This window comes from Rhipicephalus sanguineus, chromosome 3 (assembly GCF_013339695.2).
Source record: "Rhipicephalus sanguineus isolate Rsan-2018 chromosome 3, BIME_Rsan_1.4, whole genome shotgun sequence".
Classification (NCBI taxonomy): Eukaryota; Metazoa; Arthropoda; class Arachnida; order Ixodida; family Ixodidae; genus Rhipicephalus; species Rhipicephalus sanguineus.
The window spans coordinates 133,787,700-133,805,082 of record NC_051178.1 but is presented as its reverse complement, the minus strand read 5'-3'; the positions used below and the strand labels follow the sequence as shown (position 1 = coordinate 133,805,082).

Sequence of the window (17,383 nt, the reverse complement as noted above, 5' to 3'; positions counted from 1 at the left end):
TTTGCAGGCCATCGAGATTGCACCATCGTAGCCTTGACCACGGAGATGCTGCATGTTAATTCTAATGTCTGTGAAAACCTTATGATGGTGTCGGTGAGGGCCTGCGGTCACTTTGGTCGTGAATTGGCACAAAGCCTAAAAACACCTCTTCGATTTCGTTCGCATCCGAATTAAGGTACCTTGCACAAACAGTAAGCTGCTCGATACCCGCAACATCCGTCGTTTCATCAGCAAGTACGGAGAAGCAGCCTGCAGCGTTTACTTTTGCGACTAGGCTTTCCTTGATGATTGCAGCAGAGATTTCTATAATATGGTTTTGTACATATAAACTAAAATATGAGGCCTTATTTGGGCAACTTTCCAAATGCTTTTTTTGATCTGTGTCGCCACAATCCGTGCGCATGCGAAGCAGCGCTCTGAAGTTGTCTGTATTTGTAGAGGAGGCTGTGCTTGAATCCATGGGACCACTGTCTCTATGTCCACGGAGAGCCACACCTTGCCACCCGCAAAAGAGAACTGTCTCAACAATAGGCTGTAACTTCCTTCGGATCTCTCTTATTTGAATTTGCCTGCCATGGTCCAGCTGATCAACAACACTGGGCACACATCCTGAGAAGGTTTGAAGAAAATTATCGGCTACCAGCTGAGCGTCAGTGTGATATTTAGTGGCATCACGTGCACCGAAGACTTCGAGGGCGTGCTTACACTTTTGAAATGGCTTGGATACGAGGGCCCCGGTGCGCACATGTTGGCCCTTGCCAACCTCACTTCTGCTAAAAAGGACACACACTTGGCAAAACGCACCCTCTTGAAGCGCTGAGTAGCTAAGAAATCGGTACCTGTCCAGCCAAGCCACCTGAAACCTTCATTTCTGCTTCAAATCGTTCACAGACTTAAACATGTAGCCTGGCGGAGGAATTCAAAGAGAAGTTAGCAGTTGATGTTTTGTCTGATCATCCACTTTTGAGTCATCTGTGTAGCGCCCGAGATCAAACTTGCTTTGGCTAATATTTTGAGGGTCTGAAAAAGATAAATAATTAAATAAATAATAATAAGGCTGAAGCCCAATAAATCCCACCCCCGGGTGACGCCCCTGGTCGATGGTGTATGAGAGCACGAAAAATTTCGGGGGGAGGGGGGGGGGCTGAAGCCCCATAAGCCCCCCCCTGGCTACGCCCCTGTTTGCTGTGTCCGACCCTTTGTGTGGAGTGTCCTTGCATATAGAGGAAACCCACAACAGGCTTGTTATAGGCTCGAAATTTGATGGCACCACCCCTTTAAAAACTCTCTATAATATGAGTGACCTAATTCAATAGGTTAAAATAGAACAGTACAAGCCAATCAGATCTACCAGTACCTACAGCCTGATGTACGCATGATAGGATCAGAAAAACAATGCGAGTGCAAACAAAACAATACCCCTGAATCGCATATTATGGCGAAGGGCACCTAAACAGACTACCTAAGCTGCAAAACAGAGCTATATGACATGTAATGCAGCATGAGTAGTAAGGAGGACAGCTGGGCAAGTTGGTTCATGTTCCAATTGCAAACGTCCTTTGCAATTTGAACTGTTTCAAATATGAACAGTGCAAGTGTTTCTGAACAGGCCACTCACGATCCAATGGCACTGATAGCGTCCTCCAGTGCGGATTTCTCCCCCTGCTTGTTTGGCTCTGTGCCTCTAGAACCAGACAGAGCACACAGTGATGAACTGTTTGGGTTGTGCAGCGTCAGAGTGGCCAGCTGGTCCAATCTCAGCAAATACGTGGTCAGGAAGAACTCATCTACTCTCAGCTTGTTCTCAGCTCGATCTCGGTAGCATACCTGCACAAAAGACAGCATCAATGTTTCACTGAATTGTACAGGGCAAAAACTAAGTACGTGTTCTTTAGAAGGAGGAGAATATCTCAGCAACCTACAATTTGCAGATGACATATAGCACTTTTCAGCAATGATGGCAACGAATTGCAAAAGATGATGAGAAAGAATTACAGGACTAAAAATTAATATAATGAACACAAAAAAATAGTGCACAATAACCTGGCAAAAGAGAGAGTTCACAAATGGGAAACAACCATTGGAGTGTGTACAAGAACACGTATAGTACCTAGGTCAATTACTAAGAATCTAATCACAAAAAGGAAATTTGCCAAATGAGGATGGGCTGTAGCACATGTAGCAAGCACACTCAAATAATGACAGGCAACCTGCCATTGTCCTTAATGTGAAAAGTATACTATCACTGCATACTGCAAGTTCTAACATCTGGGGCTGAAATATGTAGGATTAAAAAAAAGAAAGAATGAAAAAAAAAAAGAAGTTAAGGGCCACACAGTGTGCAATGAAATGGAAAATGGTAGGAGTAACGTTAAGAGAAGGGGTAGCAGATATGCTAGTTGACATCAAGTGAAAGAAAAGGACCTGGGCCAGCCACATAATGCATAGGGCAGACAACAGGTGGACAGTTAAAGTAACAGAATGGTTAACCAAGGGATAGGAAACGCAGTCGAGGAAGGCAGAGAGTTAGATGGGGTGACTCTATATGAAATCCAAATCTGTAGGCTTAACCCTTTCAGGTCCAAAGCTTTTAGCCACTTTCTGTCCCCTCCATTCCAAAACTATTTTGCCAGTTTCTGGTGCCACAAATAAAAACACAAACGCTGCAAGAAAAACGCAGAATATTTATTTTTCCTGTCACACTCTATACCTAACTCTTTTAGCTATATTTGAGAAGCGTGTGCAACCACTCGAAGCCTTCTTCTGGCAGGCCTGGGTTATTACCGAAAATTTTGTAGAAAAACAGTTTCTCTCATGCCTCCTTTTGTTTATCAATGACTACAAACAGCACGATCCTTACTGGCTCGGTCTCGGATCTTGTAAATGAGATGGTTCTTCCCACCTTGCCTTTCCTTGCACTTGATACATGCAGGCAGGCCCCACTTTTTGACACAAGCCCTCACCTCGCCCACCAGCTGTTGGATGAGGCTCCAGCGGTACTACAGGTGTCACAACTCTTTTTCGCCAAAGTTCAGCCGTTGCATTCGCTTCAAAATGAAACTATTCACAATTGAAGCTTCGAGAAGCCAACAAAAATGCTTTCACCACCATTCCAATGACTTGCAAGAAAATGCGCAGCCCGCACAGTAGTGACCCGTACGGTCAACCGCAGTACAGTTGTGGTCTTCTTCTCTTGCTTCTGTCGAATCACTGTCATCACATTTGAAGGCACATAATTCCCTTCCTCACTAAAGTCATCATCGCTTTTGCTAAATGCTTCATTATACTGCCGTAAAAGGCAGGCGGTGGAAAAGCGGCCATGCTTCACAGTGAACAACACACCAGTGAGAACAATCCAGAAGGTCTGAGCTGAGTATTGTGCTGCACCATGTATTGTCCGATAAAAGTAAACATCGACAAAATTGAGTTCGCATATTCCTTAACAGGTGGAGCATCATGTATGCGGAGAATGCGCATGAATCACAGTAAGAAAACCCGCGAAATTGAACCCAAAACACCCTCTTCAGACAGTGGCCAACTGCAGACCGCTACAGCCTTGTTGCGTGGTCAGACGGGGCCGACAACAGACCGTAAAGTGTTAAAAGCCTCACGTGACATATACCTTGGTGTTCAAATGCCCCAATGACCATTATGAGTCATGCCGTCATCATATGTTTTCAGATGCAGATGACTAGCCAAGTTTCACTTCGCAGTCATTAAAATATCTTCTATTCTGAAATAGCATGACACGACAGACAGTTCACAACAACCAAGAATTTCTGTGTAACGAAAATATTGAGCCTTGAAAAGCAAAAGTACTGCAATCAGTAAAAGTGCAATAAGAAAACACGATGTGTTAAGCATATGCAAGGATAATGTAACTGCAGTCACTTTCTGCAAGTTTTGTACTGCCCCTTGTTTAGGCAGTTTCCTATCTATACTGAAGATTACCAGACAGAAATTTAAATTATTCACATCATACCTTGATGACATTGGTCACACAGCGTTGCCACAGAAGCGAGTATGTAGTCACAGCATTGAATTGTGGGTCCCCCTCTGCTTGAAGGGCGTGCATGTAGGCATCCCGCACACGCCCAGTTTCCAGTAGCAGCTCGAGGAGCTTGACTCTTAATTCCACGTCCAGTGGACTTTCCATCTGCACATCATGCATGCACAAAGAATTCAAGAACAGCTGCAAAACTAAGACAGAATCCTACCACTTTCCTTCATGTTAACATCATCAATGAGAGAACCCTTTACCATTGAATACAATCTATGTATAAAACATGTATAAACAAAACTTCTAGCAGTTACAAAGTGCAGTAAAAAAGCAGTAAGACAGAACCTTTTCATATTTCATTGAGCACGTGAGCTCGCATGTGCTTGGACAGGTCACCCAGAATCGTTACTGGAAGCATGTCATGTCTGACGAATCCCACTTGCTTCTAGACATTGCTCTTATTTCACTGCCATAGCAATTATACAAGCCAGGGGTGTAGCCAAGGGGGGGGAGGTTGAGGGGGGGGGGGTCAAACCCTCCCCGAAATTTTTCAATTTTGCATATGTATATATGCACGCACACATACAAAACGCACGTACAAACATACATAAAGTATGGTTGAATGACCCCCGAAAAAAATTTCTGGCTACGCCCCTGATACAAGCCACACTTGCAGTGTATGCATCACATCTCACCTGTATTCATGCGTAAAAACGTAAAAAGGTTTGGTTATAGTAAAATGCATATTCTGATTATTAAAGAACGAACAGAAGTGAGCCCTTGATCAATGTATTTACTTGTGTCCCATGTTTCCCCATTACAGACACCCATGTACAGTCACAAGCAAAAGTTAAGGAACGAACTGGTTCCACAAGTAACTTTTTTTTTCTCTGCAGGCTGTGTATGTTGGTTGAAATTGAGTGGTGCAGCCTAAGTGCACATGTTTTGCCAAAATGCATTGAAAGCAATCCTACGCTGTGGAGCTGCGCTTGGAGAGAGAGAGAAACAACTTTATTCATGGCACAACGTGGTTATTGAACTTAGCTTGCCGGTGGTTCGAAAGGTGGTGGCCAGTAGCTAACCACGACCGTTACGGCCCAGTTAATCACGTCTGCCTGAATGCGGTAGTTAGTTGCCGACAAGAGTGACTCCCACGCCTCGAGGGCGGAAGCTGGCAGTATTGTCTTACGAGGTGGCTTCGCCTCGCATTCACAAAGAACGTGATTCTGGGTAGCCTTCATGCAGTTGCAATGTCGGAAGTTTGGTTGAATTTCCGGTGGGTAAATTTCTGACAGCCAATCAGGGCTGGGAAAAGAATCCGTTTGCATTTGCCTCCAGATCGTAGCCTGTTCCCTTGTTAGGTCGTTATGCGGGGCCGCATATGTTTTGTGATTCTCTCTATAATAAGCAGTAATTTCATTATATGTGGTGATCCCTTCCTGCAGGAAGTCCAGGGTTGAAGGGTCCACCTCCCAGTTGATTAAACCTCGGGCTACACGATGGGCAGCCTCATTCCCCAGATTCCCCGCGTGAGCGGACACCCATACAAGTTGTGGCCTATTACAATGTTTGTTATTTTTGAGGATGTTGGCCCTGATCGGCTTGGAGAAATCTTGCTGGTGCCGTGGTCCCTAAACTTTTGCTTGCGACTGTACCTGCAAATTTCGTCCATGTAAGAGAAGTTGAGGCTAGCACAAGCTTCAGCTTGGCTGTTAAAAAGCTGCGGAGGCAACTACAATAGAATATTGAATATATTCCCCAACTTCCTTCACTCTGGAAAAGCCAGATGTGGAAAGGAGTGAAAAAGAAGAGGCAAGAGAGACATTCTAGGTGAATACATCAAGCACCCGGATATGTTGATGCAAGCATTGAACTCACTAAGAGAGCTGAGAGGAGTGTGCATATTCGGTGTTTCTCAGGCACCGCACCAGCTAGCACTGCATCAACTGGTGTAAACGTGGAGCGAAACGATACACTGAAATGCTGAAGGCGGGTATGCCAGATATCAGCAATAGTATTTCTACTGGTATCAGCTGGTGTTGTGCTATTTGGTATCGCTCAGCATTGTTTCGTACAACCGAGCTTGGCGTCAAGTCCATTTGGGCAAAATATAACTTTAGTCAATGCTGACAGAAATGATGGCACTAAGGCTTGGCATGTTGCGCCCCGATCAGCTTATGTTGTCAATTTGCTTTGCACCAACACTGAACACACAAAGAACCAATCACTGGCTGCAAACAACCGTGCCCTATCAACCACAGTCATCAAGAGTTGTGGCCTTGTGTAGCTAAGTGCAAAGTTGCAAGCTCGATTCTTGGGCACCACAGCTGCATTTCAGTGGATATGCAAAAACACTCCTGCACTCATGTACACTCATGTGCACGTTTAAGAATCCCAACTCGTCAAAATTAATCCAGAGTTTCCTACTATGAGCACACCACAAATTATACTGTGGTTTTGGCACTTGAAGCTCCATATTTGAATATTTAAATCTTGACAACCATTCCCAATGGTTTCTACACAATTTATAGCTTCTTTTGAGGGACAATGAAATATGAGTTTTTTTTAAGTGATATACTACAAAAAACACGCTTCCACACTAGAGCTTTGAAAATAATTAAGATTATGTCACCTGAAAGGCCAAAAGTGTAAGCCATGTGCAACATAACTCCATATTTGGCATCAAATGAAGGGTCTAAAGCCTGCAAAGTGGCACCTTTGTGACAAGAACAGATGGGAACATTTTGAAATAGACTGATCAAGCACACATTTCATGCAATGCACCAAACTGTGGCATCAATAGCAAAGCCAGATGTTTTTTTTTTTGGGGGGGGGGGGCGGTTCAATCATACTTTATGTATGTTTGTGTGTGCATTTGTATGTGTGAGTGCATATGTACTAATGGGGGGGGGGTTAAACCCCCCCCCCCCTAACCCTTCCCTGGCTACGCCACTGTGTGGCATGTATGCAAGATATGCCCCACCAATACGATCAAATCCTACAGATGTGCAAGTATCATTTCAACGTTCCTTCAATTTGAAGTTCGATGAACAAATGAACACAGTCCAATTAATAACACAGAGAATATTTTTTTAAGAACTGCCGTTGATTACTCACAATTTCTGATGTGATCAGATCCTCCTTGTCCTTCACATCAGGCATACCTTGGGCTCTTGTCAAAATTTCCTGCATATAGGTGCCAGCTGTTTTGTTGATGAATTCAACACATGGATCTTCATCATAATTTTTTTTTACTAGTCTTTACACACACGTCTGAAATGCAACTTCATCTTCATTTAGCAACTTTTTGTAACTTCAACTTCATGAGCTGATAATGTTTTAACATCTAAACATAATGCAATTATTCTGCACTAATTGTGGACAACCTATCTAGAGTCAGTTTATGCCCATCTGTACACATTAACAAACAGTTTCCCTTTATCAAATCATACAGCAGCAACAAGTACTCGCCACCTTGGTAGCTGCCCTATGCAAGCTGTACTCTTACCATAAGCAAGATTAAATGCTGCAATGAGCAAAATAAGGAGGAATATTTAAACATGCCTTCCAGTTCATTATGCACCATTTATATATTGCACCACAGAAAAAACAGATTAAAATTTCATGTTATTCACAGTGAACGAATGGTGGCCATTCTAACCTAAGACATCACCAGCCTTAAAAGCAAAGTGTAATGAAATTTTGGACTATGTAAGAAGTCTATAGCTTTAAATGGTTTAGATATAGAGCAGCCTCCTAGCAAAACATTACGTTTCAAACGCGAGCAGTGTGAGCGGATGCTTCACAAAAAAAAATAGCATATATAAAATTTAGACAAGAGCACTTTCAACATTTTAAAAGCATAAAGTTGTACAAGTGACCCAAGTCACTCGTGCTTATTCAGTAATGCTATGTACATGCTTTTTTTCCCTTTTGACTGAGAGCGAAATCTGCAAAAAATTATCATCCGATAAAATTGGCCCATGTTGGATCTACACATAAGCAGTCTGCATGAACAAATGAACAATACGGAGGCAAGAAAAGAAAAAAATCTCAGTGGGTTTACCTTACAAATAACATAACATGCTTATACTACAATACAAGTGAATTACACTCACCTTGAGTTTAACCACAATGCTATGACCAGGAAAGTGGTCTTCAGCTTGTTCCAGCCAATACTGAAAATAAGAAAAAGCCTTAATGTGTCCAAAAGCAAGAAAGCATCCCAGCGATACCAATTATTTAAAGCCCTGTGCATCGATGTCATGACTAATAACCTACTTTTCAAATGATCTACAAAATAAATAATCACTTCGTAATTTATTTAGTCATACCTGAATCGTTTGTCGGTCAGCAGGTAAGTCAGCATAGATTTTGCAAACTGAAAAGAAAGAAGGAAAGCATGGTAACCATTTTAATGACTACTCTAGTCGAAAACAAACCCGCCGGCTCAATTGTGACATGCACGAATATAGCACATTTCTTACTTTTTAACAAAACATCCTTCTGGCTTTCATCCAGGTCCAAGCAACTAACACAGAAAAATAAAGAACTATTAAGAAATATACTCCTAGGCATCACAGCAGAGTCTGAAACACAAGTCCAAATAACACATTGAAATTGATATCATAATGCACTATATTAACATCGTTATTTTCTACACCGTTAGCCTCCCACTCATTATTTCACTGGGTAATATTAAATGGCAGCAAAACTCTTAAAGAGCCGCAAAACTCTTATTCGCATTCTCTAAGACTCACACTCTAAATGGTCAACGAATATACAATCCACATGATTTGTGCGAACAAGACCTTAATTAAGGCAATGTTTTCCTAACACATTCATTCTATGTGTGACAAGGCAACCTCATTGCAGTGAAAGAAAAGATGAAGCCTTCTGTCACGATGGAAATTGCTACTGAAATCTGTGCAGATGATACAGACTGTACGTGCATTGTGATACGGCATCACACTTTAAATGAGAAACTTGAGTGGTCAGACACAGGAGCGAGCACTGATATAAACTTTTTCTAATTGCACAATTAGAAACAACTTGTGTCAAAAAAAGCTTTGTCATCTGTCCCCAAGTACAGAGTGTATGCTTAGACTACCGGCACCCATATGCCAAAGTCTGCAGCTACTGCAAAAATTGCACAAGTGGCAAAATGTACGAAAGCTAATCATGCACAAAAACTGCACTTCCTCTAATGTAAAGACAGAGTCCAAAGATGGGCACCTATGAGCCCATTCTCACCACTTATAAGATCTAATGGCTTCATATGGGCGTTCAATGGCCTCCTGAATCTGTCCCATCAGCTTGTGTGCGGCTGCATAATCCCCACACACAGTCAAGTAGGCAGCAAGGTATCTGCGTAAATCACAGAGATGACGCAATCTGTGACAAATTATTAATATGTTAGCCTCCCTCTAATCAAAGAAAAGTTAAGCTTTAGAACGATTATCCCTGTGCAGATGTTTTAAATATCTACTAATAAGTGCCGACTGCCATTAAGTTGCCTGAATGACGTTTCAGTTATGTGAGTAACAGCCAACTGTACAGCCCCAAGTGTCCTATATGCCATAAAACATGGCATGCTCAGCGTCTAGAACAATCATATACAAAGCTCTCTCTGCTGCATGCAGTCATAACAATGTTGCAGAGCAGTGAAAGACACACTGACGTGAACACAATCATACAAAGCTGTCTTTGCTGTAATCATAACAATATTGCAGAGCAGCAATACAATAATCAAACATACACATGAATCTAAAGCTTTCGTAAGCAACTGCATGGTGAATATTTTCAAAGCTACTCTGATTTAGAAGTTTCAGACAGCACCAGCTATGTTTGCAAAACTGCAAAAACATGCTGTAGCATAATGGTGCACATGACAACACATTCCTGACACCACTATCCTGTCCCACGTGTTCTACACCTCTCTCCACTCAATGCTCCATTTCAACACAAGAAAGTTGATGGCAGTACTGCGCCTCAGCAGGAGTGGTCACTCTATATGAGCAACAATCAGAAGAAATTTTTAAGAAGCACAGAGTCATTTTCAGTTTACTGGCAGTGCTGAACTCAACTTGGTTGCGTGAAGGACAAACTTAAGAGTCGAGGCTTGTTTGAGAATACAGGGGTGTGTCGTGCATACTATAGACATCCAACACATGCTAGTGAGTGCACAACACAGCCTAAGCAAGTGTGGTCAGCTTCAGGTATACATTAGGGTGACCACACATCTTGCGGCTTGTGGGACTGCCCTGCTTTGAGGGCTGTTGTCCCATGTCCTGCAAGAGATACGAAAATTTTCAAAAATTTACTGCATTTCACACTTTATTATTATTGTATGGCAGTGCCTTGAGTTCAGCTGCATCTAGCCAGCCTGTTTGAGGATGTGTTAGCTGCAAGTACTCCAAGGTCCTGAAAAATTCAGTTAGCCATGTGGTGACAAATGCTTTTGGCACCAGTAGTGCGCACCATCCCACTGTTTCCTCCGATGTGGGTGGTGGGCCTTCTGACCGGTCAAGCACGCAAGTGCCATTGCGTCTTACCACTGGTTGGCAATGGCAGACAAATCACACCAAGCCATTTTAGAGGCGGTTCGATCTGACAAGAAATATGACTTCCAGAAAGTGAAACAAACGGTGTCAAGTACTTCCCAGACTCTTAATCAGCAACACGTGGAAACTAAGCCACAGCTGTTCTGATGTGATTATTTTTTTAATTGTCGTATTTTTATGTTTATATTAATAATATTGCTTCATGTCAGCGCATGTTACAGTCATAAACAAAAATAGTAGTTTACACAGATATATCAGTTACCCTATTCCCCATTTCAGAGATGACAAAATGTCATGTCGCAAGAGAAAATTTCTCGCAAAAAGAAAAACAAAGTATTGTAGCTCATCACACTGCGTGATCAATTCCACATACATACTCAGTTATCCTTGATATGAAAACCAAGTGATGAAAGTTGGTGGTGTAAAACAATAATAGTACACTGTACATTGCAGGCACTGGTGGTTTCCTGCAACTACGTGCAATTTTTTGCTACACGTATAGGCACCAGATTAATGTGCAGAAATACAAAAATAGCTTTAACGTTGCACTCACACTTTCAATCACTGATAAGAAAATTATGCTAGGTACAGCAAAACTGTCCTCCGAGAGCAAGACATGCATATACTTACTTTCTGGCAGACTCATAGTCCTTTATTTCAATGTAGTGCTTGGCAAACTTAAAACCCTGTATCTTTTTCTGAAATCAGAAGAAAAAGTAAGTCTATTACTCAAGAAAAGTTTACTGAGAACAAACACGAGGTCAAAACAGGGGTGCAAGAATGTATGCAATGGTATGCAGAGGGCACATACCAGTAGCAGAGCAGTAGCATATACCAGGAGCAGAGACAACCAATTTAATCGTGTGAGAAATAAATATGTACAGTACTCATGGATTGAAACAGAACAATTTAGGGTTAGGTAACACACATACTTTCATTTCCACCATCTTCAGTTCGGGTCAGATCACTGTAATTTCGACTCGAGCGCGTATATCAGAGCCCCCATTATCTTTAGAGACCAGATTCGTCGTGACATCGTATGGTTATCTTGAGTAAATGCGCATACCATTCATTATACTAAAATTTTTGATGTCGCGTTTCGAGATGCTCGATTTTTCAGGTATGTGACAAAATACACTAGTATTTCAGTATTTTTGTGCTGCAATGCATATAAGGTTGTCACCTGTCAGGCCAGTCCAGTTGTTTAGATAGTGGGCCAGTTGCCGATCTGCGCCTAAGACCAGCCATCAGTGACTGATTTTTTGGGCCATGTTATTGCAATTATTATATTTGGCACTTTATAAGTGCCAATTGAACAACTACGATGAAAATATTTGTCGTCAATCACCAAAACCACATTTTATTTTGTGCCCATAAGAAATCAAAGCAAGGTCCTGTCAAGTATACCGATCATTCGAATCGAACATATTATTGTATATATAGAACATATTATTGTATATATAGCATGTTATTATGCATGTGTATATACCGGGTGTCCCAGCTATCTTTAGCCAAGGGTTAAAAAATACAACATTAGAGGCAGGCGAGTGAAATCAGTTGCAAATTGCTGAGAGCCACCTTGCGCGCTACAGACAATTTTTTGTTTTGTAATTAACTAATTTGTTAATTAGGGCGATTTAACTAATTTGCTAAATATTGACTTTAGGCAAGAAATGCTGCTTGTAAAGTTCGAGAGCGTCCTCAGAAACCCCAATCGCATCATTTGCGATAAAGAAAGTCTCACGTATACCATTTTTTCCAAGCTTCAAAGAAAGCCCGCGAAATACAAAAAGAACCACGTGACTAGCGCGCTCGCGCGCCGCGAGGATGCTGCCCTCAGCCGAGGTTTGAACGAACGAACATCACCTGCGGCCGGGACTCGCCGGCTCCGTTCCAGCGGTAGGCCTATAAGTGGGCGGTGGTTTCTTGGCCCGTTGCCAGCCAGCTGCGCGCGTGACGGTGCAAGTTGTAGCGAGCGCGAGCCAAGAAACCACCTTTAACTTATCGGCCTACCGCTGCAACGGAGACGCCGAGTCGCGGCCGCAGCTGATTTCGTTCGCTCAAACCACGGCTGAGGGCAGCATTCTTGCGGCGCGCGAGCGCGCTAGTCACGTGGTTCTTTTTGTATTTCGCGGGCTTTCTTTCAAGCTTGGAAAAAATGGTATACGTGAGACTTTCTTTATCGCAAATGATGCGATTGGGGTTTTTGAGGACGCTCTCGAACTTTGCAAGCAGCATTTCTTGCCTAAAGTCAAAATTTAGCAGTTTAGTTAAATCGACCTAATTAACAAATTAGTTAATTACAAAACAAAAAATTGTCTGTAGTGCGCAAGATGGCTGCCAGCAATTTGCAGGTCATTTCACTCGCCTGCCTCTAATATTGTATTTTTTAATCCTTGGCTAAAGATAGCTGGGACACCCTGTATATGAACATGCGGTACATTGTGGCTTATAGCATTGTATGGTTTATAACATTTTTGTGTATATGATATGTCACTGGTCTGGTGCATTCAGACCTGTGCAAATCACTTTTTATGGACTAAATATGCGGGGTTACTTTTCAGTGCAGCACATTCAGAGCAATAACAAAAAACCTCAGTCATGTTTACTACAGATGTTATTCCATTCATTGCTATTTTTATGCCAAGTGGTAGACTAGTTGGTTAGCTCAGTGTTGTGTTTTTGTGTACATGTACATTATGTTGATTTCGCTCCAGGAAACCAATGTTAGAATAAATGGCATTGCACGTCAAATACTTAAAATGGCATCTGTTCAACGTATATTGAACCACCTGTATAAACACATCTCCCCTTCCTGATGGGCCGGGGTTTCTTTTTTTCGGAGAAAAGTGGCAACCCTCAATGCATAAAATGCAGGGGGCAGGGGGGGCGCAAAGTCAGCCCCACACATTGACATAATAGGGAGGGGGGGGGCACAATGTCAGCGCCATACATTGACATAATTGGGAGGGGGGCGCTGCGACGAACCTTCGCCCCCCCTGAAGGGGACCCCTGCGCAAGCCTATGAATGTAGCAATAATGCATGGATTTGAATGCAGCAGGATTTGATGGCACATACCTCAAAACTGCATGTCATCCCAGAAATTGTTCCAAGTTTCTAAGCCCTGCGACACCACCAGTTGCAATTCATAAATTTTTGCTGTAAGGTCAAGCTAATGAACAGCACACTTTTGTTAGTATATTATGCAGTTTAATTTTTTTATGCAAGTACTGTCCGCCTCTTGGGGTAAACCAGAACAAGGACTAGAAGTAATGCCTAATGCACGGGCAGGTTTTTTTACAGCGAAAGCTGTTATGAGATCATTTCACCGGCCGTTTTTGGCGCCGTAGTTGTCCGCCGCCGCCGCCGCCGCCGCCGCCGCCGCCGCTGCCGCCGCCGCCGCCGCCGCCGCCGCCGGTGTCCGTAACCAGTATCGCTCGAAATAAGAAAAAAAACGAAATAAGAAAAAAACTCCAGGATGGAACGAGGTTCGAACCTGGGCCCTCTGCGTGGGAGCCCAGTATTCAACCTCTGAGCCATTCCGGTGCTTGGAACTGCTATGCAAAAAGGTCCTATACAGACTTCATGTCGGGAAGGAACCACCTTAGCATATGCAATATAGCGTGGTAGAGAGTAAAATAAGCACCAAGCGTCGCGCAACGCGTCGCACAACGCGAATTCTGTAACCAGGCGTCACACAATGCTAATTGCGCAATGAGTTGGGTGTTGAATGCTTCCAACCCATTACAAAGGACTCTGCCATAATTCTTCATCGTCGTCAGGCACAGCATCAACAAAGTGCGCATAATGCCTTACATGCGTTTAGCAGGTACCACGGCTCTTCGTAGAATGACGAAAAATGGCCCAGTGCCAGCTGCCCTACTTCTAAAACATTACAATGATTTATAGCGTAGTGGGTTTCTCGCAAGTGCACTTGTAGTGGTTGCCAAGGAATCACATAAGCGCATGATCCATTTCCTCGGGGTCATTGGACCTCAATAAAGTTCTTTCATCCATCCATCCATCAGATAAATTAGAGTGATTTAGAGCGTAGTGGGTTTCTCGCAAGTGCACTTGTATTGGTTGCCAAGGAAGCCCATAAGCGGATGTTCCATTTCCTCGGGGTCTCAGTAAAATTACAATGATTTAGAGCGTAGTGGGTTCCTCGCAAGTGCACTTGTATTGGTTGCCAATGAAGCCCATCAGGGCATGATCCATTTCCTCGGGGTCTCAGTAAAATTACAATGATTTAGAGCGTAGTGGGTTCCTCGCAAGTGCATTTGTATTGGTTGCCCAAGAATCTCATAAGCGCATGATCCATTTACTTGGGGTCTCAGTAAAGTTCTTCACCCCACCCTGTCTCTCTCCCACGGCAACGTATGTTATACAGCATGACGGGAGAGGGAAATAGCAACCGGGCGTCACCCACTGCAAATTACATAACTGCTGGGCCGTTTAACGATTCCAACCCATTACAAAGGGCTGAGCCATAATTCTTCATCGTCATCAGTCGTCGCGTCAACAAAGTGCACATAATGCCTTCCAGACGTGCGGCTGGTGCCTCGCTTCTCCGCAGAATGACGAATAATGGCTTAGTAGGTGCTTCGCAACTTCACAAAAATTGTGATTTATTGCGTAGTGGGTACCTTTCTAGTGTACTTGTATTGTAGCCCCAAGTGAGCTAGCTTACAACGGGCTCTAGAAACGCCGCTCTTCCAGCTTTCGCTGTGACTGTGCTGCGGTTTCAGCGCAGGCCTGGCGTTTTTTCTGTTGGTGGTCTTTACAAAAAAATACAGCACACGAATGTATTCTGTTCAAGCCGGTCAGATATAACTGCAATAAGACAAAATTTCCAGCTTATTCAAGAGACCATAAAACCAGTGGCACGCCATAGGCATGCATTTTAGGTGTCATGTAGACTACACCAATGAAGGTGATGCTGGTGATTTGTTCCTGTGCTTCGCATATGCACAACAGTGAATACTGCGCAGTTGTGGGAGAGCACAATTGTGCAGTAAAAGACAAATGAAGAATCCAATGAAATCTCAGTAGCAACTATAGTGCATGCATATGTCAGCAGAACCTCGTGGTTTGGTTGACATTATATTATTGTGGCAGAAAGAGTGATGCCGGAAAATCGCAGAACCTTCTCCTCCTCCTCACCCCTTCTTCCGAAAAAAAACAACAAACAAACAAGATATTCTTCGCTTATATGGCACCACTGGCGTAGCCAGGAGCATAGCTAGGTGCGCACAAAGGGGGGGGGGGGGCAGGGTGGCGGCCGCCCCCCTATAATCACCTAAGAGCTAGGGGGGGGGGGCAAAGTATGTCCCATACATTGACTTAGTAGGGCGGGGGGGGGGCGCTGCGGTGAACCCCCCCCCCCTTGATGAGGAACCCTGCGCTCGCAGAGGGAGGGGGGTTTCAATCTCCCGAAAATTTTCAGTTGTGCATGTGCACATGTGCCTAGGCTAGAGTTACTGTATATGCTACCTTTTATATACAGTAACTCTATAACTCTAGCCTAGGCGTGCGCTGGGTTCCCCTTCAGGGGAGGCGAAGGTTCATCGCAGCGCCCCCCAACCCCCTATTAAGTCCATGTACGGGGCACACTTTGTGCCCCCCCCCCCCGCCTCCCCCCCTCCCCCGTGCGCACGCCTATGCACATGTGTATATACAAGCACACATACAAGTTCACACGAACATACAAAAAAGATGGTTGAACCCCCCTCCCCGACAAAAAAAAAATTCTGTCTACGCAACTGTCTGGCACATATCACTTTCGGTGCCTTGATGCCCACTAGAATACACTTCTTGAGGGACTACACATTTTGTGTACCTTAAATTAGGTCGGTTTACGACTATTATATAGCGCACACACATCACAGCTGCAACACGCCGTGCCGCTCAGTGAAGAGCGCCAAACGCCTCCTCGTATGTGCGCACTTCGCATAGCACATTGCACAAAAACGCGCAACACTAAACCACCCTGCCATGAACCACACCACAAATGCTTCTAGTAAAGCTTCCTGTACTTCTAGGGCGTCAACTTGTCGCTGCATGTGGTCTCCAAGACGGCAGCTGCGGAGCGTGTCAAGTTGCGACGAGTTGAACCACGTGCAAGGGAACAGTCGCGAAATCTGCCACACACCTCCAGCAGCGTCACACGTGAGATCGTTATAGAACGGAGAGTGCAAATACGTCGAAAAAGAGAAGGACTAGCGCGCACATGTACTTTCAAGCCACTGCGCGCGCATATGAACCGCACGAGCGTTTGGCAGCGCTAGAGTTACTCAGGCAGCGCAATGTTCAAGAGACACTTCTCGGAACTTATCGGCCGCACGAACGCGCGCACTTTCGGCAATGTATACTTTCACTTTCGCGAGGTTAGCGCCGGGTGCGTCCGCGACTACGAACGATGACACTTCTGTTTCTGATTCGTCGTCTTATAACAGTTGGCACGGTGCCAGCTAGGACGCGATGTGCGTCCGCGCAACGCTGGCGCGCGAGCGCCACTCCTGCTGTATCACGCCAGTCGACGCGAAAACGACACGATCGACGTTCCACGTACTACGTTCATCCGCCCGAGACAAAGGCGCCAGCCGCCAGCGTCACCGAGAAGTAGGGTGAGGGGCTGCAACAGGCGCACGCAGCCGCAAGCTTCAACTCCCCCCCCCCCCCCCCCACACACACACAAACACGATTCATTCTTGAGCTCATGCACTCAAGGATGTATGAAGGGTGAAAGTACACAAAAACACAATCAGAACACGTGGCGCTACAATACACAGCCTAGAAAGTAGGAACAGCGAAATCGGG

The 17,383-nt window shown here is 44.1% G+C and overlaps 1 protein-coding gene across 1 annotated transcript; it reads right to left on the bottom strand.

Moving 5' to 3' along the window:
* Window positions 1-1,614: 1,614 nt before the first annotated feature.
* On the bottom strand, window positions 1,615-9,738 carry LOC119387178 (uncharacterized). The gene is made up of 7 exons (XM_037654491.2): window positions 9,254-9,738; window positions 8,488-8,531; window positions 8,335-8,381; window positions 8,119-8,178; window positions 7,118-7,186; window positions 3,983-4,156; window positions 1,615-1,827 (listed from the first exon to the last, which is right to left on the bottom strand). Exons 1-7 carry the CDS (start codon window positions 9,310-9,312, stop codon window positions 1,615-1,617), a joined length of 666 nt encoding a protein of 221 aa, XP_037510419.2. The 5' UTR covers window positions 9,313-9,738.
* Window positions 9,739-17,383: the final 7,645 nt, after the last annotated feature.